The following is a 27,163-nucleotide window of genomic DNA, read 5'->3' as shown; positions in this document are numbered from 1 at the left end:
GACTTTATTCCAAATTTGAGACAAACATATGAACCTTTATATCAAAGACTTAGGAAAACTCCCCCTCTATGGACTCATCAATATACATGCATCACTAAAACTATCAAAGGTCTAGTTAAGAGTCTTCCATGTTTATCCATCATCAACCCACATGCATCACTCATTGTAGAAACAGATGCATATAGTGACATTCTCAAATAGTCTATCAATGGTTAAGAACAACTAGTTAGATATCATTTGGGTATCTAGCTAAGATTTTAAAAAAAATTATTCAATCATAAAAAAAGAAAATTTTATCAATTGTTTTATGTACAAACAAACAAAAGCTTTTTAATATATGTTGATTGTAAAGTAGCTACAAATGTTTTATAAAAGGATGTTAAAAATCTGGTTTTTCGATAAATTTTTTTCCAGATGGCAAACAATACTTTCTTGTTTTGACTTAAAAATTGATGTTGTAAAAGGAAGTACAAACTCCCTTCCCGATTATATTACGAGATGATTTCTTCAAGGAAATAGTCAAAAAGAGAGTAAAAAAGAGAAAGAAAAGAAAGAATGAGTTCTACTTGCAAGTAAGAAGAAAAGAATGAGCGTGGTCAATAAAACAACAGCAATCAACACCTCCACAAACTAAAGTCTCGTACTCTCAAGCGTTTCACTTTTGAAGGAGAATCATCACAAGCAATGGAGGATCGAAAAGGAAAAAATTCTCAAACAATACCGTTATCAAATAAATTTCATATTTTGGAATCATCCATCCATTCATGGCTTGCCTTGATAATAAACTATTCTCCTATCAAAATTGAGCGTCATCCACTCCTCCAACCACCTATGTCCAAGCCATTACAAACTTAAATTCTCATAATTAAGAAGTTATACCCTCAAACAAAACCTTTTATCGACCATCTTCATCTACTTTTTACCATAATAAAACCCAAACTTCGTATATTATAACTCTTGAGTCGAAATTCCTAGGTAACTCAATGCCTGAAACAATCCAAAAAACATTCCCATCAAATTTTCATTTTATTCCAAGTCGTCAACGAAAACTCGTTTATTCTATGAATTTATTCTTGTTGATACTGATTCAATTGAAATCACTCACAATAGAAATAAAGACGACCCAAACAAAATTGTCTTTTCAAAAGTTAGGATTCTTCTTGTCCTGATTCCAACCAAATGGAATCAAAGTATTTATATCGAAAAAAGATTTTCTCATCAATTTCTTTCACAAACTTATTCTTACATTGATTATCGAAATGACTAGTACAATATGTTTTGGTTAATCAATTTTAATCATTCTTGGTTTATAATATTTTGATAAAACATGTATTCAATTTTTTCCATTATGGTTTAATGATTGGTGGGGTATATTTGACTTTAATGAGGCTATCCTACCATACCCAATTCTTGAAAGTTTTAAATACTTTTCAAATAATATTTTCTCAAATTCTTTTAACGCAACTCTATATTTTTCAAATTATTTTCATATGGCATGGATTTTTTGCTGGAATTACTCAATCATAGAATCAAATGGAATCTCCTGTCTTTCCTGAACATACAGAATCAAATGGTGGGACAAATTCAATACGACTATTGCTTCAAAAAATGTGGTGAAAAAATGGTTTTTCCATCTACCCCACAGTATGAAGCCAAACCTAAAAAAAAAAGGCAATAGTTATTGACTCGCAAATCAAGGCTGATGGCTTGGGACAAGTATCAAATTCAGAAGAACTCAACATTATCCTTCAACAAATTTTGTCTAAATCCAATACCACCCAAGAAGAAAACACATCAAACATTCAAGAAGAAGAGGATGAAAATGAATTTGTAAATTTTATGCATCACATTTATATCCCAACTCAATCCACCGATCCAAATCAGTAGAAGACAAAAATATCAAATTGCAAATGAAGATAAAAGTATTGTACATATGAATTTTTAGACTTTAAAGTGTCATCTTTTGTAAAAACGTGTCCTACAATCCAAGATAATATGTCATTGTAAATTATCAACGTGTCCTGTTAATGTAATGCATGGAAAACTTCCCATCTGTATATAAATAAAGCTTAGTATGGATCAAGAGGCAGGGGTCTTTTCCTAGTTTTTTTAGTGTTTTGTCTCGAGAGAAAAAGAACTTGTACTCTGTTAAAATTCAATAAAAGTTCTTCAATTTTATATATCCGTCTTGTTATTCCAAAATTCAAAAGTCAAGGAGTTGTTAGCATTTTATATTTTCAATAACTATTTTATTTATACCAATATTTTTTAACAACTTTTATATTTTCAACAACTACTTTAATTTTTCAAGAATTTTCTTCGTCATTTTCAAATTCCATTATATTGAACTCAATCTCATAAATATCCACATATTCATCTTTTGAGTAATTTCTATCCCATACAATCATCATTTCCTTTAATTGTCACGTGTCAAGCATGCATGCATCTACTAACTACATTCACCTTTTGCGCGCGCACGTATATATATATATATATATATATATATATATATATTATATTTTGTTCATATCCATTGAATTGACCCTAAATTTAATAAAACTCAACTTTTGTTGCGATGACGTGATAAAATTAAATGACCAAATTTATTGTCCAACAGAAACTAGAATTAAAATTGACTCTTAAATGAGTCTTATGAGAAAACTTCTTGATGCAACAATGTTGTATTTCAAGATGATTACATATCACTTGACCAAAACAGATTTTCTAATATATTTGTGCATGTATCAGAAATGTTTTGTTGCAAATTTAGCAGTATTACATAATTGAATATCAAGTAACTATCCCCTAATTTGTTCGTTTTTATGGTAGTTTAATGACAGTTTGCTATATCATACTATAAATGATAAAATCCAATTTAATATGATCACGTATAATAATAATAATTTAAGAAAAGAAATTCAAGAGAAAAATGAAAAAAAGGACAAATGGAGCACAATATGTCATATTAGTGATCATGAGATCTTTAATTTAATTTTCTATTTTTTTAATATAGATAATTATTTTAAATGATAAAATTACTGAAAAAACTTTCAAATATAATAAAACGTCATTATTTATTAGGAATATATATTATTCATAGACTGTAATATTTTATTATATTTGTAAATAGGGATGAAAATCTTTTGACATTATAAAATGGAAAAATAAAAAATAAAAAAAGATTATTATTTTTAAAAGGATGTAACTGTACACATGAGTTACAGTTCGAACCCACCAAAGTTTAAACCGAGTTAAGCAAACTCATTCAACCCTTCAAACAAAAGGACTCTCCCCCACCCCCCCCTAATGAGAAAACGCCTCTCTAACTCTTGAATCGTTGCACGGAACAAAAACTCAGGGCAAAAGGAAAAAAAGGGAAAAAAAAAGGAAGGAAAAACGAAACAGAAAAATTCTACAGATTCTTTTCTTTGTTCCTCCGCTGCGCTTCCCTTCCTTCCTTTTCAATTCTCCATTGCCATAACTTGAAATTCAATCGATTTCTGAAATGGTTCTTGAATTCTAGGGGGAGCGAAGTTTGCTTGAAGATGAACAATCACAGCAACATTAGCAACAGCGTCAATAACAATACTACTTCTACTTCTCCCCAAGATCTTGGATTGCACTTCTTGGAAGTGGCTCGATTGGGGCTGCCTCGGGGGATATGCGACATGGACGAGGACGAGGAGTCTCCTACTGAGCTCAATACCATCAACAGTTCCGGAGGTTTCTTGTTGGTTACCACCGATAAGCTCTCTGTCAAGTATACGAATGTGAACCTTCACGGCCACGATGTTGGCGTCGTCCAAGCTAACAAGCCAGCTCCAGTTAAACGACTTGTCTACTACTTCGAGATTCATGTAAAGGACGCTGGGGCCAAAGGCCAGATTGCCATTGGCTTCACCACCGAAAGCTTCAAGATGCGAAGGCAGCCTGGGTTGGGACATGCTTCCTCTATCTCTCTTTCTTTGCTTCTTGATTCGTTTTTGGACTTCTATTTGATTGTCATGATTATGTGTATTATTTCTCTGTCACAAGTGTTATTTTATTGGAATTGAATACAGTATCTGCAATCATCGAGTTAGTGCTTATCTTTATAATCTTGAGTGGATGTAACTCAGTTTGGCTCAATCTTTTGCATTTTCTTGAGATATCCCCTCTCTTTCTGATTCTAAGCTTGAAATGCACTCATATGCCTTTTCTTGTTAATTTGGACGAGTAGGTGGGAGCCTAATAGCTGTGGATATCATGGAGATGACGGACTACTTTACCGTGGATTAGGTAAGAAAGAACCTTTTGGTCCAACATATACATCTGGTGATACAGTTGGTGCTGGAATTAATTACGCCTCACAGGAATTCTTTTTCACGTAAGACATCCGCGCACTGTAATTTTTCAGTTGTTAGGGTTTTCTTTTAAAGAAAAAGTTATCATCATGTTACTTTATGATTCTTTCTGTCGTTGTACCAGAAAAAATGGGATAGTAGTCGGAGCAGTAGAAAAGGACATGAAGGGTCCCTTGTTCCCTACGATTGCCGTTCACAGCCAAAACGAAGAGTATGCTCGTCATCAAACTTTTATCCCTTTGATACTTTGTTTGCATATACGTTGTCTATTCTGACAATTTAATTAGGACTACATATGTGCTAAGGTTTTATAACAACACAACGGAGTTCTACTGGTGATGTAGTAAGTCCTGTCTTAAACTAGATAGATGTAGTCGGAACTAGTGCATGAAGTATCTGATGTTTCTTTAGCGTAACAACAGGCTTTCATTGCTTTTGTAATTCCTTCAAAGTAATCCTTTACTAATGTTACTAGTGTGAAGTATTTGAAACCTCTACAGCAAACTTTCCTGACTTTTAGGTGGTAATGTGCCCAAATTTGTGGTCCGTTCCCTTGGATGGAAAGCCCATTATTTCCTTGAGCTGGCGTTAGGCACATGGAATCTTTCTGTGGAGTAGTCGGATGGTGCCAAATACCATGGTTATAAAAAAAATTCACTCGGATTATTTCTTTTATAGATGACTAACCAAACTTTCGTCGAGAAAAAAAGAAAGGAAAGAATACAAGGTATAAAAGAAAAGTAGAGCTACAAACGAACTTAGGCTAATCAAAAGAAAGACCTTCAGTCAAGCAAGTTAAATTTAAGTGGATAATTACAAAAAAGCTTCATTATCAAGCCCACAAAGAAATTTAGAACCTGGTAAAGGACCAAGCATCATAAGGAGTTCACTTAAGCCTTCGAAGGACTTTACTGTTCCTCTCACCTTGTAGACCCTACAACATATCCCACACCCCCACTTTCCACAAGAACTTTCCTTTCTCCCTGAAAGGAGGATGAAGAAGGAAGTAATCAATCATCTAAGTGAACCTAACGATCAAAACCATACTCATCAAAGAAACATCCCCACACAACATTTGCAAAATCAGAACTCCCAACTCCTAAGCAAATGGTCAAGGTCCTCATTGCCCTCTTGCAAAGAATGGCACCACTACCCCATCAAAGAAGGCCCTCATCTTTATCACTCGTCTTTCTTCAAAAATCATCTGGTCTCTGACTTTCTAGTATGGTCGGGGAGTCCTGTGTTCTTTTCTTTTGGTTTCCGTCATCATTTATCCAATAGTGACAAAACGGTGGTTGCCTCTCTTCTTTCGTTGTTGAAAGAGTGCAACTTTAGGGAGGAGAGATGGGATGTTCAAATTTGGAAGCCTAATCCTATTGAAGGCTTTTCTTGTAAATCTTTCTTTAGGCCGTCGTTGGATTCCTCTCTTGTTAGTGAATCGATCTGTAATGTAGTTTAGAGGATTAAGATTCCAAAAAAATATAAGTTCTTTACCTGATGGGTTTTGCTTGGCCGTGTGAACACTTTGGATAGGCTTGCTAGGAAGATGACCCAGTTAATGGGTCCTTTCTGTTGTATTCTATGTCGAAAGGCGGAGAAAAATCTAGATCACCATCTCTAGGGCTGTTAGTTTGCGAGATCTGTGTGGATTTTCTTTATGCAGGAGTTTGACGTTTAGATAGCTAGTCAGAGGGATATTCATGCGACGATCGGGGAGTTCCTCTTCTATCCGCCTTTAAGAGAGAAGCCGTTTGCTGTTGTTTTCTAGGGTGTGTGTTGTGTTGTGGGACTTTTGGGGGGAGAGGAACAATAATTGGGAAAAGAAGGACCCTAGTGAGGTTTCATGTGTCGCTTTGGACTTCGGTTTCGAAATTTTTTTATAATTATTCTCTAGGTAAAATCATACTTAGTTGGAAACCCTTTCTTTATAGAGAGAGGAGCCGGGGGGGGGGGGGGTGTTCATATGTGTGTGTGTGTGTGTATAATTATATATATATAAAAGATATCAACCCTTCCATGGAGAACTAACCTTTTTCGGGTTTTCATCCTCCCCATCAAGGCTTAGACTGAATTTCTTAATGGAGATGGGTTAACTAGACAAAGAAAGAAGGAATTACAAGAAAATCCCTTCAAAGGACTAGGAGGGCACCGTAAGTGAAAGCCATTTTTCCTATGACACTGAAAATCCCCCAATAAAGAGAGGAGAGCAATCCCCCGTTTCTCTATCAAATAACAAAGGATGGAATCCAAAGTAAGGGCTGGTTGAGTGGAAACATCGATCGTCAGGACATTCTTCATAAGAAACAAATGGTATAGATGAGGAAAAGCAAAGCAGAAGGGGGTTATCCCCCGACCACCTATCTTCCTAGGAACTTGTCCCTCTCATTGCCAACCAAGCAACGAACCTATTACAACCTTATCACCAAAACCATGCATGTTCCAGGAGAAGATTTTCATGGTTCCAATGAAACAAATATCTGAACCAGCCTGCTGAACTAAAGGGGATGAAATCTCATGAAATTGGAGTCACATGCATTCACTATAGAAGAGAATTTTGAGGGGATTTGAGAAGGAGATATTTGTTAAACAAATATCTGGAACCTATTACAACCTTATCACCAAAACCATGCATGTTCCAGGAGAAGATTTTCATGGTTCCAATGAAACAAATATCTGAACCAGCCTGCTGAACTAAAGGGGATGAAATCTCATGAAATTGGAGTCACATGCATTCACTATAGAAGAGAATTTTGAGGGGATTTGAGAAGGAGATACAAGTTTTCTCTTGTTAAAAAAAAATTCTTGGTAATTTTTCTCTAACCAGATTCCCTGAGCGTTTATTCCATTTGACCCATACAGTTTTTGCTTTCCCTCTAAACCTTTGATCACAGAACAGTGGAGAATAGTGGATTATAGAAGGCCTGTTGTCAAATTGTTGTAGCAATGATGTCCAACCTCTCCAACTAAAATGAATACAACTTGTCTCATGCTTTCCTCAGCCCTTTAACAGAGCGCACCAATTTGGGTAGGCTCATATTTGGCCGTTTCCTTTGAGTTCTTTTAGGAGTGTTTAACTCTGCATGACAAAAAGTTCACAAGAAGAATTTCACATATTTTTGTTCCTTTTCTTCCTGTATTGGTATTCACAGGTTTTTACCAAAGCATGTTCTTATACTCATCAATGGGAAGAATAATGATTTCATCTAAAGCTTCATTAGTTAAGTTTTTCTTCTTTTCTTCTTCTTCTTCTTCTTTTTTTTTTTATTTTTTTTTATTTTTTATTTTTTATTTTTTATCTCCAGAATGTTTGGTGTCACACAGCTGAACTTACTTCCCCATCTTGAGAGGCCAGTATCACAAAACTCTCTGATTAAATTGTAGGGGAAAACACACACACAGTGTCTGTGTCTGGTTGACACTATAGGCGTCAATCCACTTGTAAGAAACTGTTAGGAACTAAGGTAGTATGAGATGCCTTTGTCCCATATTGGTTCTGATACCATTGTTAGGTACTTAACCACCTTGGAGAACCATACCCCAAAAGCTAGCTATTGGGGTGGGAAAGCCAAGCCACTTAAGTACCACATTGGTCATCCAATTCTAACCAATGTGGGACAGAGACATCCCATACTACCTTGGTTCCTAACAATACCTCATCCCGGAAAGCTGACGTCCTGGTGGCTACTCTGGCGGTACTTCACTTGGCCACATCCGGTCAGAACCCTCTGCCGGTTCCACTCCAGAACGTCAACAACCGACTTTGATACCATTGTTAGGTACTTAAGCACCTTGGAGAATCACCCCCCCTAAAAGCTAGCTATTGGAGTGGGAGAGCCAAGCCATTTAAGTACCACGTTGGTCATCCCATTCTAACCAATGTGGGACAAAGGCATCCCATACTACCTTGGTTCCTAACAGAAACCAGCCAAGCAAGAAACCTCACCGTCTATGAAATGCAAACTTTCTGTAGCTTTGTGTAGAAAGGAGGGCACTTGGAAATTTTCCATGCAAGTTGTCGTTCTTTTTTACTACAATGGGAGAGCATTTTTGAGATCATACTTTTTATTCGGATTAGTGGATTTCTGTTTCTCCTCTCCCCTGCTTTTAGTATTCTTTGGTTTGTGAGTGTTGTTTCTGGTTTGAAAAGTTGTTGTTTGTCAAAGAAATTGATTATTTGTTTACTTTTTATAAGAAATGATAACTTCTTGTTGAGTGTATGAAAAGAACAAAGTGGGGAAATAATACTACCCAAAATTAGGAGCCAAAACAACTGCTCTAAGAATAATTAATTTCAAAAGGTATAGTCTACAAAACGAGCTTGGGCAAAGTACTCCAAGAGGGCCCATGACATTCTCAATTCTCAAAATAGAGCTAACCAACTAGTTACTAGACAAACTGAAGCTGGACGAACACTAAATGTTGGATCTTCCCATTTGCATAACAAACAGAGCACACAACTAGCTTGGTTTAACCATCATTTTAGGAACCTCTTCTGAATCACCTCTCGGATGTTGACTCCACCGAGGGTTGAGGTCCACAAAACTTCATTGGCCCTCTCCTTTTCTCTTTTGTAGGCCTCTAAAAGTTTTTCAAGTTTTATCTTGTGATAAATGATGATTGAAGTCTGAAGCCTTTCTTCTTATATTGGCTTCTTTCTGACGTTGAGCAGCCTTACGAGTTACAATATACAACTAGGTGATTGTTATATTACTATGTTTAAGATCCTTGTGCTATCAAACTGAACTTGTTCATTGATTTTTATGAAAGTTTTGTTTTATATTTTTTATGGATATCTTGATTACGAGGTACATTTTTATTTCAATCTGGCAGGGTGCAAGTCAACTTTGGACAGAAACCATTTGCGTTTGATCTCAAGGTGAGTTTTTGGGCTTTCGTTCCCTTAAATATCAGTTTCCCTCTGCTATAGCCAAGGATCTTACATTCATTCTTGGGAAGCAGATGCAATGTCTATTTTTTCTCCCACATTTGGTTTCAAAATATTTTCTTTCCAGCACTAGACCCACGCATGACTAATTATGCCCATGCGACCTCAGTTTTCCCCCCAATCATGTGTATTTTGGTTGACTTTGTAGGATGCTAACCTTAATAGTCTATTATACTGCTGGTTTACTTTTAGTTGCCAGAATGAGTATTTTCTGTCTAAGACTTGTTTTCACCTGCTAATACAACACGTTTAACCTTTTCTACAAAAGAAAATCCTTTCTTCATGCTCTAAAGTACATAGTTAATATATATATATATATATATATATAATTCATCATTATTATTTTTAAAAAGGAAATACAACTTTTCATTGAAAAAAATGAAAAGAGACTGATGCTCCAAAGTACATTAACCTTCAAGAGAATAGAGAAACTTAGAAAACAAAAGAATACAATACTATTGAGATACAAAGAGGAGAAGATATAAAAAAGCAAATACTTAAAACCTAACAAACCAACTCTAGGAAGGAAACCATAGCTAAAGAATGCATAAACTTTAAAAGCCAAAGCCAATAGAAGACCATTGAATAGACAAGGTGAGAAGTCCAATAAGACCAAAGTACGAGGATCTAACCACTTAGCAAACCAGCTTTTAAAGTCTCAGTTCCAAGCTTGCAACTACTAGAGAAAAACACTTCTTAAGGGCAAAAAGTAAGGCTTATTTGTACAAACACGAGAGTCCCACTGTAATAGTTCAATTCCGGGACTAAACCACCAACCTAAACTTTAACCGTAGGAGAACAAGGTGGAATTGATTTCATGTACCAACCACATTCTTCAATCAAAGCACAAAATTTGGTAGGCATTATGAGTGACAATTCTGCTTGAACATTTTCACTAGGGGTGTTAAAAAACCTAACCACCCAAACAACCCGGACTTACCCAACCCAAACTATGAGGGTTGGGTTGGGTAGAAATTTTTTTATTTAATTAATTTATTTTATTTTTGTTGGGTTGGGTTGGTTTGGATCTCGGGTTGGTTAAGTAAAAATTCGGGTTGACTCAACCCAATCTGAATTACATATATATTAATAAAAAAAAATATATTTCTCTTTGTTTAAAGTTTGACTACTCTGGGTTATACGAATTTATGAATTTTTAATATTTTTCTTTTAAAATTGTTATGATGTTTGTATTCATTTAAAGTTTGTAATAAATATTATAGATATTTAGTTTTTAACATTTGTATTGTATGAGATTTTAGTTATTAGCCATGCGTTTTAGATAATTTTACGTATTTTAAATTAATAAAAAAAATGTTATAACCCGACAACCCAACCCAACCCAACCCTAATTTTAAGGGTTGGGTTGGGTTGGAGATCTTGTTTGGGTCTTTTGGGTCTCCAACCCAACCAACCCGAATTTTTGGGTTGGTCCAAAAAACACCCTCAACCCAACTTAACCCATGTACACCCCGAATTTTCACCATTCTGAAATAAGCTATCAAAACCACCTGCGAAGTAGATCTTTGAATTCTCCTCCACAAAATCATCTTGTGCTAGATAGATCGTCTTTAGGAGGTGGATGATTATAAACTTCTTAAACAAAAGAAAGATTTGATCCCCGGATTTTAATGATTGATTGACCAAAATTTCAACCAAGAGGCAAGGGATGTGGATTGTCTACCGAATGTGAATCTGCCAATAAGAGACGTGTATAGGATTTCTCCCAATGCTTCTTTGCAAATGATTTCCCCCGACTATAAGAAAGAGGATAATAAGAAAGGGAAGATTTTTCTACGTTCACATCCTTTTTACTGCTCTTTAAGCCAACAAACTGTAGAGTGCTAACAGAGATTTCCAAAGGACAATTAAGACTTCCAGAGGGAAGCTAATTTGCTTCATTTGGAGTTGAAACAAAACTGGTTTCCTTGTTTGACTGTATGGGAACACCCTCTTCAACAAAAATTAGATACCTCAAACACATCTTCTCACGCTTAACTTCAATCAATCTTGCAATATCCAAGAAGTTTGAAAAATCTTTGAAAAATAACTCGAAGGATATTTGGAGGATCAAATGGAGAAATATCACCAAATCTAGGAAATATCACCAAATCTAAGGTGAAAATTACCATTAGTCAGATCTTTAATTTCAATTTTAGCTGGGACTAAACCACACAATTTTATTTTATTTTTTTTAACTTCAATACGGGCTTTAGAGCAACCATTAGGTGTTGGCCTAGTAGTAAATAGGGTCATGACCTTGATAAAGGGCTAAGAGGTCATGGATTCAATCTATGATGGCCACCTACCTAGGATTCAATATCCTACGAGTTTCCTTGGAACTCCAAATGTTGTGCTTTAGAGCAATCTAAGAAATTCAGTGTTTGAGAAGAAATACTGATTAGTCCCCAAGGGTTTTTCCCAATGGCTTCTGGTGTACCAAGGGGCCCTTTTGTAAAACTAACCAAGGAGTTAGTTAGTTAGTAGTTGTTATTTTGCTATCATCTTGTAATCACTTTTCCCTATAAATAAAGACCTTCTTTTGTGGGGATTTTGTGGGCTTGGTTTTTTGTATGGCCTTGTATTCTTTCATTTTTTCTCAATGAAAGAAGTTGTTTCAATAAAACAAAATAAATAAAAACCTCCTTCCTCATTTAGAAGGAGAAAATCATTTCATTCAAAACTAGTCTTTTGGTATTACACCAAATATCAGTATCAGAGCTCTCCAAGAATCCTTGGACTGATGGTCAATCGCCGAGCTGCCAACTCGAACATGGATGAGCGGCGTGAGCAAGAACCAGAGGCGGAAGACACACATGTCCTCTCTCTAAGAACTACAATGATATGCTTGTTGTCCGTTGAAGATTCTTTGGAGGGAATTCATGGAACTTTGAGTAGCATTTAAGAATCGATAGAAGCACTTACTAGGAGGGTGGATCGGCTAGTAGCCCCTCCTCAAAATAATGAAGATGTCTCAGTTTTCAATCGGCATTGGGAAAGGAGAGGAAGGCGTGGAGCGGGGCGACCGAGGTTTGTCCAAAATCAGTAAGAAACGCTTCAAGAAAGAGCTCCAAGATTTCAAAGATAGCTCCAAGAAAATCTAAGAAGACAACCAATTGTTCAAGAAAGCTTTCTAGAAAACCAAGATTGGGATCATCGAGTGAATATGATCAAGAAGAGGAGTTCTATGCTTCAAGAAGGCGACGAGGAGAGAGGTATGGAGATAGAGGTGACTCACATTATTACAAAATGAAGGTAGACTTGTCGACTTTCAATGGGAAGTGTGATATTGAATCATTCCTTGAATGGATCAAGAATACGAAGAATTTCTTTACCTACATGAATACTCCCGATCACAAAAGGGTGCATTTAATAGCCTTGAAGCTAAAAGCCGGTGCCTCGGCTTGGTGGGATCAACTTGAAATCAATAGAAGAAGGAATGGCAAGCGAACGATTCACTCGTGGGAAAAGATGAAAAGATTGATGAAAGAACGGTTTCTTCCTCCCAACTATGAACAAACATTGTACAACCAATATCAAAATTGTAGGCAAGGAGCACCGTCAGTGGAGAATGAGCAACATTTGATTGCAAGATTTGTTGGAGGCCGGCCTATGTATGGACATCAAAGAAAAGATAAAACTACAACATTTTCACTTATTATCTAAGGCCATTTCTCTTGTTGAAACCATGGAGGAATTGAACGAAATTCGCTCAAAAAATTCATCAAGAAGAGCCACGTGGGAAGCCTCCACAAGTAGGAAAACAAGTGCTGTTAATAAGAACCTTGACCAGCCAAACCCACCATATTTGACCAATGGAAAAGAGAGAGAAGTTCAAGAAGAAACCGAGGAGAAGAAGACAGAGGCACATACAAGAAGAGGAGTCAAAATCCATACAATTGGCCCTCCTTGTGCAAGTGTTTTCGTTGTGGCCAAGCTGGCCATCTTTCAAATGCATGCCCCCAACAGAAAACAGTGGCTTATATGGAAGAAGAAGGCGAAATACCGACTGAAGATAGTGAAGAAAATGAAGAGGAGGCTGAGTTTCTTGAACCGAATGATGGAGTAGGGGTGTACATGGGTTGAGGGTGTTCTTTGGACCAACCCGAAATTCGGGTTGGTCGGATTGGCAACCCAAAAGACTCAAATAAAATCTCAATCCAACCCAACCCAACCCAATCCTTAAAATTCGGGTTGGGTTGTCGGGGTATAACTTATATTTTCTTTTTTATTAAAAATATGTAAATTTATCTACAACACATGACTAATAACTAAAATCTCATAAAATTCAAATGTTAAATACCAAATATCCATGATATTTATTATAAACTTTAAACAAAAACAAATATTATAACAATTTTAAAAGAAAAATGTTAAAAATTCACAAAATAATCAATACAAGGTAATCAAAATTTAAACAAAAGAAATATATATATATAATTTGGGTTGAGTTGGGTCAACCCAAAAATTTTTTAGTCAACCTACAACCTGATCCAACCCAACTCGACAAAAATAGGAAAGGTTTAACCCAACCCAGTCTAAGTACAAAACTAACCCAACCCAACCCAATCCTTACATTTTGGTTTTAGTAGTTCGGGTTGTTTGGGTTGTCGGGTTATTTGAACACCCCTATGATAGGGTATCGTTTGTTCTCCAAAGGATGTTAATCGCTCCTGAAGGAGATTCTAACTGCCAAATACATTGTCTTTTTAAGATACGACGCATGATTAATGGTAAAGTGTGCAATGTCATTATAGACTGTGGAAGTAGTGAGAATTGTCTCCATAAAGCTAGTGGCAGCCTTGAATCTCAAGGTGGAAGCTCATCCAAGCCCTTACAAGTTAGGTTGGGTGAAGAAAGGTGGCGGGGCACAAGTAAGTAAAATTTGCACCATCTCTCTTTCAATTGGTAGTGGTTATAAAGATCAAATAGTATGTGGCGTGTTAGAAATGGATGTATGTCATATCCTCTTGGGAAGACCATGGCAATATGATACTCGAACCTTGCACAAGGAGAGAGAGAATACTTACAAATTCAGTTGGATGGGCAAGAAATGGTACTACTCCCATTGAACAAGAAGAATGATGTGGGAGAAAGTGAAAAAAGAAGACAGCAGCCACTTGTTATCACAATCAGTGGCAAAACATTAATGAAAGGAAGGGAGGCTGATATTTTAGGACTTATTGTTGCTGAAAAGTCCGAAGAAACACAAGAAGTTGGAGTTCCTCCGGAGTTGCAAAGGTTGTTTGATGAATTCCCCTAGCTTAGAGAGCAACTCCAGGGACTACCTCCCTTGCGAGACATCCAACATTGATCTAATCTCGAGAGCTACACTGCCGCATTTGCCTCATTATAGGATGAGTCCTAAAGAGTATGAAATCCTTCATCGACATATCAAGAAGTTACTAAAAAGGGTATATTCAACCGAGTTTGAACTTGTGTGCAGTGCCAACCCTACTTACACCAAAGAAAGATGGAAGTTGGAGGATGTACGTTGATAGTAGAGCTATCAACCGGATTATAGTGAAGTGTTGCTTTCCAATCCCTAGAATAGGTGATTTACTTGATCAACTTGGAGGTGTCTTGATTTTTTCAAAAGAGGACTTGAGGAGTGAATACTACCAGACTCGAATAAGGTCGAAGGATGAGTCGAAAATTGCATTTAAGTGCTACTTCTCATTCGCAATGGACAAACAAAGTTACTGCATTAAGTTACCTTGTGACCTACATATTAATCCAATATTCAATGTTGTTGATCTCAAACCTTATTTTGCTCCTGATGACTTTCAGTTGACATCCTATTGTCATACTCGCCACGAGTTTGATTTTAGGGGGGTAAAATATGGTGTACCAAGGGGCCTTTTTGTAAAACTAACCAAGGAGTTAGTTAGTAGTTGTTATTTTGTTAGCATCTTGTAATCACTTTTCCCTATAAATTGAAGACTCTCTCCCTCATTTTGAAGGAGAGAATCATTTCATTCAAATTAGTCTTTTCGTATTACACCAATTTCAAAACTAGTCGCACTTTATCTTCCTATGAAGTGCTCAAAGGAGTTTTTTCGTGACTATTACTTTTAGTGATTTGACTGAAGGCTTGGTTTGGGCGTTGGGTATTTATGCTCCCCTAGGGTAAAAGGCAAGTAGGATTTTTGGAATGAGTTGGGTGACCTTCTTGGTTTATGTGGCTCAAAATAGCGTGTTACGGGTGATTTTAATGTTGTTCGATCTCTAGTTGCAAAGGCCTTTTTAGGTAGAATAACAAGATTCACGGGGCTTTTCAATGACTTCATGGGAGGGCGAAGATTGACCTTTTGCTTTTTAATGGAAAATTTATGTAGGCTAATAGAAGAGTTGGATAGAAGGATTAAAAGATTCTTAAGTTTTGGTGAAGCTAGGCTATTGCTGGGTCTTGACATTGGCCCATTATCTTGACCTTGGGGTGTAACAGCCCGACCAATCGAGTACTCTGACAAGGGATGTTACTCATGACTACATATTTTCATTCAAACATTTTGTCCAATCAAGCATAAATTTAGTGAAACAGAGCTAACTATTTGAAACCAAAATTTAAATTAATAAATAAATCAAATAAACAAAACATTTAATTAGGGTCTCCTAAAACATAAATTTAAAACTGGAAAACATTGAAGAACTTGAAAGTTTTACATAAAAGTTCTAGAATTTCAAATACCAAGACTCATTTCAAACATGAAAAACATGAAAACATGAGCGGAAGCTTCTACCTGGTCCCAATGGCATGGTTATGAATTCTTCTTGTCATTAGCTGGTCCGTCCTTGCCCTTATCTGAAAAACATATCACAAGAAAGGGTGTGTATGAAATACTTAGTAAGCGACCCACTACCAGGCCCATTAGGTGAACTGTTAGCCTCCCTATCGGGACTCAAGTGCACGAAAGGCATTATAGACACAGGCATAGGCGTATGCATAAGCATAAGGGGCAAATCTGAAGGCCCTCTTTCATAGGTAGTGACCCCGAAGGGACACAATTATAAATATAAGTGGTGATCCCAAGGGAGCACCCTACATTGACATAAGGTGTGAACTCGAAGGCTCACAACATGCGATGTGCATAGTCCGATGGAAGTGCTAATAGTCATTATCAGTCTCACATAGGCATAAGCATAAAATCAAAGTCTTAAATCATGCTTAGGTTTCAGATCAGTCTCACAATTCATCCATCAATCAAACACTGCAACAATACATAGTATCGAAATTCCATGGCATAAACCTAAGCTTCCAAAATTCCAACTGACCAACAAGCATGTCATAATATCCCAAGTCAACATGGGAACCAATACTTAACACATACTTGGGTTCAAGGGCGAACCGATAGTACGTAACTTACTTTAATTTAGGCGTAAATGTTGTTATTCAAGCAAACCAACCTTTCTAGTACCCACACACAATGAATCAAATCATAAAGCATGAACCATAAATTTTAACATTTAACTCCCCATTTTAATTCAAAAATTTAATCCATAGAAATTTAAACCATGAATTTAATCCATAGAAATTTAAACCACTTACCCCCTCAAGTGGTTTGTTCCAACACACTTTTCCACTATGCTGAAGGATCCGAATCAAGAAGTCTTCGAAAGACCCGTTTACTTCACTGGACAGCGGCTCAACTTATTTGAAGTCTCGAATCCAACCTCCAAAAATCATATTTAGAGCTACAATCAGGCAAACTAACCACTTGAAGGAACCAAAACAAAGACTCACCAAAAACCATCAATCCGGCCTTTATCCTGCTAGACAACACTTCAACGACTCTAAAAATCTTGATTCAAACATCAAACTTCATGGGTAAATCGAATCCCAAGCCATAGTTGAATGGATAGTCATGATTTACCAAAGGAAGCTAAAAAACCATAAAACTTACCCAAAATACGCGATTCCAGTGAGTTCCAGCATTGGTGATGAAGAATCCACAGTGGTGGCTATCGTCGGACACGAACCCAAGACAAAAGAGGTGCGACGGTGGCTGTTGAACGGCGCTACAACCCACAGTCGTGGAGATCTGCAGCGACTGGCAATGTAGACAATTTGCAGGAGATTCCGACGATTGGCAATACGATCTGTAGGTGGTCGACGATGGAGGAGACGGGGTGATGGCGCTAGTCGACAGCGTGAAGCACTGTGAAGGTGAGATGGAGATGGGTTGCGTGGATGAGGGCTGAGAATGTGTAAAAGGGGAAAGGGAGTCTAAAAAAATATTCTTATGTAAATATATACTTAAAGGTTGCCCTAGATGTGACCTTTGATTTGTAAAATATTCTAATCCCTCTCCCTAAATTTCAAACCCTCAAACTTTTCAAATCATTAACCAAATAAAATCTTCATAAAAATCATTTATCTTTTCCAATTCTCTTAAATTCGGCTCCAAAAATTCCAGAATCGAAGGAAATGAATTCCAATAATTTAAAATAATTTTTCTCTAAAATTTGGGATGTTACACAGGGGTTTAAAAGATGGGGTCCTTCTCCTTTTCGTTTCGAGAATGTGTGGCTCGGGCGTCCCTCCCTTAAATTTCTTTATTTTGTGGTGGATTGTATCATTTTCGGGCAACTCAGAAGGGTATCTGGAATAATGTGGTTTTTGGAGAGGACCATTGTATTCTTTGTAGGATGGCAGTAGAGGACCTTGATCATGCTCAAGGAGATGTAGTTATCCAGTGCTGTTTGGAGTCGTTTCTTTGAGGTGTATGGTATTTGCATTAGCAGCTTTTGAGGTTGTAGAGACTTGATTGAGTATCTCCTCTCCACTCTTCTTTTCATTAGGAAGGTCTTTCTTTTCATTAGGAAGGTCTTTTTTATGGCTGGTTGGGGTGCATGCTATTTTGTGTGGTTGAGGGGAGAGAAATAATAGAATCTTAAGGGTCAAGAGTGGTTTTTGGATGATATTTGGCCCTTTTTAGATTCTATGTTTCACTTTAGTTTCCATGTCAAAGGCCTTTTTTTAATTTAATTATTCTCTTACTCTTATTTTAATTGACTAGAGTTCTTTTGTGTAGTTTGGCTCCTTTTGGCAAACTTTATTTTTGAGAAGAAACTAAAGATTTTTCAAGATTTTGCAAGAATGGATTATTGCCGATCAAAGATGTCTAAGAAAAAAATATAATAGTTGGTATGAGTAAGAAAATCAAATTTACTTCTAGAATTCTGACTCAAGTGATTTAGAAGAATTCCAACATACTAATTTTGTCTATGTTCGATTTTCTCAAGGAACCTATCATAATCCACATTGGAAATTTGATTCTAGTGATTCTAGTGATTTCGATGATGTTTCTAAGGTAGTCTAGGATGGAATAAGGAGGCAAAAAAATCAAAATTACTCTTTTGGTTGTGAAACACAATCAAGAAAGGTTCCCCCTACTGTTCAATGATACACGAACGATAGAAAAATTTCCAGATCAAAACGTTATCAAAAAAATCAATGGATGAGTCTTATATCCACCATAAGATTGAAACATATCCTAGAATCCAACATAATGACTACTTTGATCCTGTAGCATTGGAGGAAATAAAGAAAACAACAAAAGAAATCCAACATTCATTGGGAAAAATGACTCAACATATTGATCAATTATCAATTCATTTGTAAGAGTTCAAGAATGGATTGATTTCATAAATGGAAGAAAAAAACAAAGGAATCACGATTGGAAAATTTTCAAATAGAAAATCTTGAAGATAAATTTGACAAAATCTCGTTGAGACCCATGTAGTTGACAGAGGTGATTGAGGCAAAAATCACGTGAATGAAGTAGAAGATTAAAAAGGAAGAATTTGAAAATGTCGATTCGGAAGTAGTCTTGAGTGAAGAAGAAAAATCCAACGAAGAAGATGGAAAAGAGGTCTCAAACATCGAAACTCTAAACGTTAAGGCAGAAATAAAAAACTTGACCAAGAATGACACACTGATTGCATTGGAAATCGTTCACCACCACGTCAAAGAACTTGAAGCAAAAGATGGAGGAAATGTGATTCTTGAAGGGTTCTCTTTGGAAGCTAATTCTTTTGTGATTGGTCATATGATTACAGTTTTGAATGAGCTTGATGAAAACTTCTTTTTTGGGTTTATGTTCGATGGAGAAGTTCATCTTTTGGTGGCAATACTGGATTTTTTGTCTCGGATTTACTTCTTTAATCGGGATAATTTTATTCAAAATGTAGGAGGTTGGTTAGGCCATATGCCATCGAACGAGTTTATTTTACTTCTTGATTGTTTCATTTTTTCTTATTAGAACTCGAGGATGAGTTTCTTTTTGAAGGGGTAGAATGATGTAAGAAGAATAGGGGTTAATTGGGTAGACAATATTCTAGATTAATTCCCTGTTTACACTCACTTGTAATAGAACTCTATAAATAGGAACATTCCTCTCTTGTATGAAACACATCATCATTCTAATAAAATATTCACAATCTTGATTCTTGGAGGATTACTCCTTGAGGGTACTTAGGCTACATCATTAGCTCTTGTATTAATTCATTGTTTTCTCAATAAAATTTCGGTTATTCATTAAAAAAAATTTAAAATGTTGTTTCGTCCATAGTTTTACATCCCTTGTGGTAAATCTTAATTTTATTTTGCGGACCTTCATAGACATGCATACAGGCATATGGATAGTATTGTTCATTAATAAAATTTAGTGTACCTTCGGGGTACTTCTTTATTTATTATTTATTTTTTAGGCAAACTTTTCATTAAAAAGATGAAAAGAGTGGAAGTTATTATCATAGTTTTACCGTGTGGTTATTATCTCTATGATTTTTTTCAAGTTACAGAAACGGAAATCATGCTCCCAAAAAATTCTTATGAGCTCACATTGTTTTTGTTGTTTGGAGTGCATACTTGTGGGCCTGAAGCAGTAGTATCTAAACATAGAAATGGGCAAACAAAATGCATATTGATTTTTTCCTGTGTTGCATGGTTGTTCGTAGGTATTTGAAGCACAAGAGAGGATGAAGCGACATGCCACCATTGAGAAGTTATCTTTGCCCTCAAATGTCAGTTATAGGTAAAGAAAATTGTTTTTAAATATGCTTAAATCCTCCGACCCTCTATAGTTTGACATTGTAGGGTGACCATTCGACTATACAACATTTGGTTGAGGAATAATTTCCCAATTCATAGGTAGTTGACCGAAGGTCTGTTAGTAAATTGTAGCTAGTAACGGGTGCCTTATAACCTTATAGCCTTTTCATGAGCTTTCAACCAATTTGGCAACTCTTGAACACCCAAAGAAAGAGAGGCAGATTTCTCTGACAGTCTTGTTTTACAAATTTATAAGATGATTTGTTATTTGATAAAATAACGAATTGGGGTTTCATTGATAAAATTTATGAGATTGATCAAATATAATGATAATCTTCCATCATTCAGAAGCCAACTTTATTTATTTATTTGTTTATTATTTATTCATATGCATCCAGAAGCCAATTAACTTACAAGTACTGTTGATATATATACATGCATGGATGTCTGTGTGCATGAATAAATGTAAGGAATTGGCATTTCATTGAGGATGGTGACAGTACAGAAGAAAGCAGCATGATGGAGGAGCTTGAATGAGGGACGAGCTTTTACATGTGCATATTCGTTAGTTACTCGTGTTTCATGTCAGAACAATGTGTATGGTCTGATTGCTGACACTTTTGTTCTATGTTACCAGAATAGTGCGCTCATACTTGCAACATTATGGTTACGAGGATACGCTCAGTGCATTTGATATGGCTTGCAAAAGCACTGTTCCTCCTATCTATATAGCTCAGGAAAATGGCTTTGATGAGCAAGATGTCATGTATGCTCTAAACCAGAGAAAGACTTTAAGGCAGGTATGAATTATTTTACCAAAGATTCCTGGGATTAGGATTTGTGAATTCGCATATGTTCTTTATGTGGGGAGCTTTCCCTCGATTCTTCTTTTTCTTTTAATAATAATAAATTTGTATATAATTGTCAGAAATGCTTTAACACAATGTTTCCTTGCCCTGCTTTCTGAAGCACAGTTGAATATTTTGTTTGAAACAGAAAGGAATATTCTTTTATTGATGAAAAAAGAATCATAATGAAGAATTTTTATTAAAGGGGGGTGAAAACACTTTTGGTCCTTGAACTTCTATAAAAGTGGCAATTTAATCTCTAAACTTTAATTTATAATGGTTTGTCCAATACTTCTAAATTTGTAATGATTTAGTCCATGTAATAATTTAGTCTCCATACTTTCAAATGCTTATTATAATTATTCTATTATGGATATTAGTTTGAATTAGAGTGTTTTATTCTCTGTTTTATCCTTTGATTTATTTTTCTTTCATTATCGTTTCTTGTATTTTTAGCATTAAAATCTTTTCATATATCAATGAAAGGTTCTCTTTCCTTTAAAAAAAAACATTTTAGTCTCCATACTTTTAAATTTGTGACAATTTAGTATCTAAGGTGATAATTCTCATCAAAACTAAGTATCATTTTTATTTTGTAGTGACTTAGTCTTTTATAGTTTATAAACAAATCTGACTTCTAATCAGTATGCCAATCTGCATGTGTAAGAAATTTCATAAAATCTTTGTAATATCTTGCATGATTGGATTAAATCGTTACAAATTATAAACTAGAAGGACTAAATTATTACTTTTTTTTAAAAAAAAAAAAGAAATGGAAACATAAATTTTCATTGAAATAATGAAACGAAACAAATGCTCAAATTACAAAAGAGAATGCTAAACATAAAGCTAAACATAAAGCTATCAAAAGCTAGCCAGTACAAGAAGAGAGAATCGAAACTAAACCAAGATAACAAATAAAAAAAAGAGAAGATAAATAGCATAGTTCCTTTCTTCCGCCCATCATAGCATTTAATTTTTTGTTACAAGAAAACAAATGTAATAACTGCTACAATTTGGAGAGAGAGAGGGAGCTGCGCTCATAGCTTAATGAGTTATGTCAATCTCTCAACCGTTATAGAACTTTGCTTTTGATCAGTTTCTTTTTCTTGATGAAGCTTATCAGGAAGGGGGAGATTGATGCTGCACTTGGAAAGCTTAGTGAGTGGTTCCCGCAGATTGTTCAGGTGAACCATTATTCAATTCAATTTTTCACGTTTGTTTTCTCATCTGCAAAACACACGATACCGAACTATGTATGATTTCTAATGTGACACTAATCTTCCAAGTTTCTTGGAATAATTCTTTATTCAACAATACCTGAATATAATATGTTGGATCGTATTCTGATGTTCCAACTTCAAAAGTTACAATGTGACATAATACTTTCGTGTGACAAATCAGCATTCGATTCTTGAGGGAATTTTCTTGAAAAACCTCCAGATGTTCCAACCAGATTGGCTTCAATTGGATATCCTCCACTGCCGACCACATGGGTTTCAACAAGGTTTTTCTCAAGTTCAACTGCATAGGTTTGGATCTGATTAGTTTCGAATCCATAATTTTCTTCCATATCAGTAAACATTCTCCAAAAAAAATAAAATGTATCTTCATCAAAATATTCAGAAAAACTCGGAAGAAATTCATCTTCTCTAGTCTGTCAGTTCTAATTGTTCATGGCTATCTTCTTCAAAATAATCAGCAGGATCATGAAAAAGTAGTTCTTCCACAAGTTTCACCTTTGTTTGAATGGGTTTTCTTTCTTTGTGATATCCGTCAACATCTGCAAAGACAACTTGCTTAATTGTTTTGTTTTGTTTTGTTTCGTTTCGTTTTTTGTTTTTTGTTTTTTTTTCGAAAACTAGGAAAAACTTCATTAATAAGAAGAAAACGAAGAAAAATTACAGTGAGAAGCATCAAAATGAATAACCAGAGCCAACCAAGAGGGAGAGCTATGAACCCACTCCTCTGACCCCCCATTAGCCCAAGCCCAAGTAGCCAATTTATGGGCCACTAGATTACAAGATCTTGGAATATAAGCAAAACTCTTCATGTTGACCCTCCTCATCCAAAATTTGATTTCTTCAAGAATTACTCCCACACTGGATGTCTTGCCCGAGTCTCCATAAATGTAGTTAACCAGAGCTTGAGCATCCGTTTCCACCAAAGATTCTGGACTTGCTTAGTTTGAAGTTCTTGAATTCGACCGGGTGGGAGTACATTTCTTGGAAGTTCTTGAGGCAATCTTGCTTGTTCTTGGAGTGGCTTTTTATGAAACAAGATTTCTTCTTCTTTGTGATAGTATGTGGATTTAGTTTTGAACTGCTGGAGGGGGTGGTTGCGCGTAGTCTTGCAGTCTTCTTCCCTCTATTGGCTGATGTCCCTTAGGCTAAAAGCTTTGCTTTGCTCTGTTTCTTCCATTATAGACCAATAGTGCTGCCGATCGCTATTTGACTGAATGGACATTGTGTCCATTTTTTCGGTTAAAGCCTTTTCCATTTGATGAAGTTCTAATCATTTACTCCACAGCTCTTCCATTGATTCTTCCATCCTATGGAATTGTTGGGACTCGGGAGATTGACCTTGGGTTGAGGATTTCAACCCCTTCGCTGGCTTGAGCTGTGTCACTGAAGGTGATGGGATTTTTTTGCATAGTCCGTCTGATCCCTTCGTCGAGGAGCTGATACCAAACTAATGGTGGAATGATTTTTTATTCAATAATACCTCAATACTATCTATGAACGAACCCTACTTAAAGGTTACATTTGAACATTTGTGATTTGACAACTTTTAAGGTCTGGTAAAACAACGCACATTTACATAATGACTTCACCAAAAAAACTAAAACCCCCACTGTAAACTAGAGGCCGAGAGTGAGAGCTAGAGGACTAAAGCGAGAGCGAGGGTCTATGCTCACACATCAATCAAGGTCAGTAATGGACAAAAAATGTCCAAACTCCTTTTTGGAAGGACGTATGGACAGGGAACACAAATCTTCAACATCTCTTCCCTAGACTTTACTGCTTATCGAATTAGAATGAGGCAACCATTGCTGATTTTTGGTGCCCCAACACAGAAATATGGACCTACATTTTTGTGGAAACCTCAGAGAGCCTGAGATTGAAGAACGGACAAGCTTATCAACTATTCTACTCCCTTCCTGCGAGAATTGAACATTGAAGACTCTTGATACTGGGTTCTGGAATTGGTTTTTTTCTTGTTTTTCCTATCTTCCGTAATGCCAAATATATATCCCATAATTTGCTTTTCTAATCAATGAAGTTTAGTTTTTCATTTTCTTGTATCCTAGTTTGATCAAGTCAAGTAGTCTTCTTGCAAAGATCTCTCTCTTCTTCTTCTTCTTCTTCTTCTTTTAATAATTGTCTTGATTTCAAGTTTGTTTCTTGCAGGATGAAAAATCAGCTACTTGCTTTCTCCTCCATTGTCAAAAATTCATTGAATTAGTCAGGGTACCTTTTTCATTCTAGAAATACGTAAATGTCACATATTTTCCAATTGTAATGTGATATCAGATTGCTTATGTGTTTTCCTGCTGTAATATGTATAGGTTGGAGCGCTAGAGGAGGCTGTTAAATATGGAAGGAATCAATTGGGAAAGTTTTATGGTGTGCCTGGGTTTCAGGATCTAGTTCAGGTACTGAAATTTTTCTTGTGTAGGAAGTGTGGAATCATTTAGTGCAAATATTTTTTAGGATTTTTTTTAAAGGAAATAAGTCCTATAATTGATATAATGAAAAGAGTCTAGTGCTAAAAAAATACAAGCAACGATAATTAAAAGAAAATACATCAAAGAATAAAACATGATTAACAAAGAAAATAAAAGCATTCCAAATTTTTTTAGGATAGAAGTGTTGATATTTTGATTGTAAAAATGATGACAATTTTCTCCTCTTTGTTTACACCACATTGTCCACACAACCTACTAGAAATTACCTTCCACCCAACAGATGGGCATTTACAAATGTTGGATATTAATCACGGTGTGTTAAGTGTTTTCCACAAGGACTAGGGTAGTTCATGCAACATATTTTGCGGTCACCTTCTTAAAGAAAATTTTGAGATTCTTTGGATTACAATTATACTAAACCCTTGTTTTCAGAGATTTGGTCGGTGGAGAAATATAACTTTTTAAGAATCTTCATAAAAATTTTCTAATTTTTTGGTCCAAGTTATATTTTTATCTTCACTAGATGTACTCACTCTACAATTTTGTAATTATGCTTCATTTTTTTAAGACCAGTATAAGTTAATTTATAATCTCCTTTGGTTTCTGAGTGGGAGGAGAGCTGATCTTACGCTCTTTTAGAATTTTTCTTCCATCAATGAGCTGTTTGTTTTCTGTAAAAAAAATGGAAAATCAACTGGAGGGGTTCTTAGAGACAACGTGGCTGCAGCTCCTGTGCGGTCCTTTGTTGAGTTCAAATGCATGTTTATTGTGGACTAATGCCAGTCAAATGCCTCTATCCAAACGTATATTTCAGAGTTATTCAAGTTCATGTTTTGAGTGTTATGATTCAGCTCCTTTAAAGACATCATGGTGCTCTTTTTTACCCATCCAAGATATAAATAGAGTAACCTATGTAGTAGAAGGTAAAGATAGTGAGAGACATTATGACGAGGATATTTACAATAATATAATAATATTAATTTTAGCACTATAATATACAAGTCTGGTTGCCGAACTTTTAGGTCTATATCAGATAGGCCATTGAATTTTAACAAGTGCATAATTGGTCCTGTTCATTTGTTTCTAATAGATATCTAAACTTTAAAAAGTGTCTAATATGTCCTTCAACATTCAATTTTGTGACTGCTAGGCCCTAGGCCTATTCAGCATTTTTAAAACTCTTTCCTATTAGGTGTAAAATTCAATTTGTGTTTTATAGACTCTTTTAAAACAAATGTTGTATATGTCAGGGAACTACTAGACATTCAGGGATCTGTTGGACTCAAACATGTAAATTGAGGGACTAAACTTGTAATTTAATTTAGAGTATGGCCTATTTGTTTAGGAATGATGTCTTCCATTTGCAACACAAATTTCTAGTGCATGTATTTCTGGCAATGCTCTCCATATGTGGATTAATAAGATTCTCTAACTAATCAATTGAACTCCCTTTTCCCAGGACTCTGTTGCTTTGTTGGCATATGAACGACCTCAAGAGTCACCTGTTGGTTATCTTCTGGAGGATACACAGCGTGAAATTGTAGCTGACACAGTGAATGCTATGGTCTTATCGACTAATCCAAATGTGAAAAATTTACAAGGTTGCTTGCATCCGTATCTCGAACAGTTATTGAGGCAGCTGACTGCTTGCTGCTTGGTGAGAAGGTCTTTGAATGGGGATCAAGGTGAAGCTTTTCAACTGCACAGAGTGCTTAACAGCATTGAAAAGTCTAAGTGCTAGTGCCTAGGACACATCCTGATCCTATTATATGCCTCATTTACGTTTTCCCCATTGTGTTACTGTGCCTGGAAATACTCTACCTAATAGGGGTCCAGTAGTGTTTCATTTCTTAGGAAATTGGGGCTCTCTCTGTGTATGCCTGTAATCATGTAAATTCAGGATTTTACTTTGTATGAATTTTATGTCTGCTATAAACTTGATCAGGTTTAATGAAATTCTTATAATGCACATTTACTGCACCTCGTTACAAAGTAAACAATTGTGAAGAGATTAGTGGGAATAATAGACAATAAGGTTGTCAAAGCAGTGATAAAATGGCCATTGAGCTGTATACAGCCGTCTAATCGTAGGTTATTATTATTATTTTTTTAATAATATAATTATTTTTATTTTTATTTATAATAATAATTATTATTATAATTATTTAAGTTTGAGAATAGGTTGAGGGCGTTGTGGCTTCGATACCTCCAATCCATGGTTTTATCCGACAGAACTTGCTATCCTGAGGGAAACTTCAGAAGGAACTGACTACTAGGAGGTTC

The 27,163-nt window shown here is 35.8% G+C and overlaps 1 protein-coding gene across 1 annotated transcript; it reads left to right on the top strand.

Moving 5' to 3' along the window:
• The first annotated feature begins 3,300 nt into the window (after positions 1-3,300).
• Positions 3,301-26,860, top strand: LOC120079675 (ran-binding protein M homolog). The gene is made up of 10 exons (XM_039033976.1): positions 3,301-3,934; positions 4,220-4,366; positions 4,468-4,554; positions 9,174-9,219; positions 20,251-20,327; positions 20,982-21,144; positions 22,311-22,379; positions 24,603-24,662; positions 24,761-24,847; positions 26,340-26,860. The coding sequence occupies exons 1-10, from the start codon at positions 3,546-3,548 to the stop codon at positions 26,619-26,621; spliced, it is 1,407 nt and encodes a 468-aa protein (XP_038889904.1). The 5' UTR covers positions 3,301-3,545; the 3' UTR covers positions 26,622-26,860.
• Positions 26,861-27,163: the final 303 nt, after the last annotated feature.

The sequence above is a fragment of the Benincasa hispida genome, chromosome 6 (assembly GCF_009727055.1).
Source record: "Benincasa hispida cultivar B227 chromosome 6, ASM972705v1, whole genome shotgun sequence".
NCBI lineage: Eukaryota > Viridiplantae > Streptophyta > Magnoliopsida > Cucurbitales > Cucurbitaceae > Benincasa > Benincasa hispida.
This window is presented reverse-complemented; position numbering and strand designations above follow the sequence as displayed.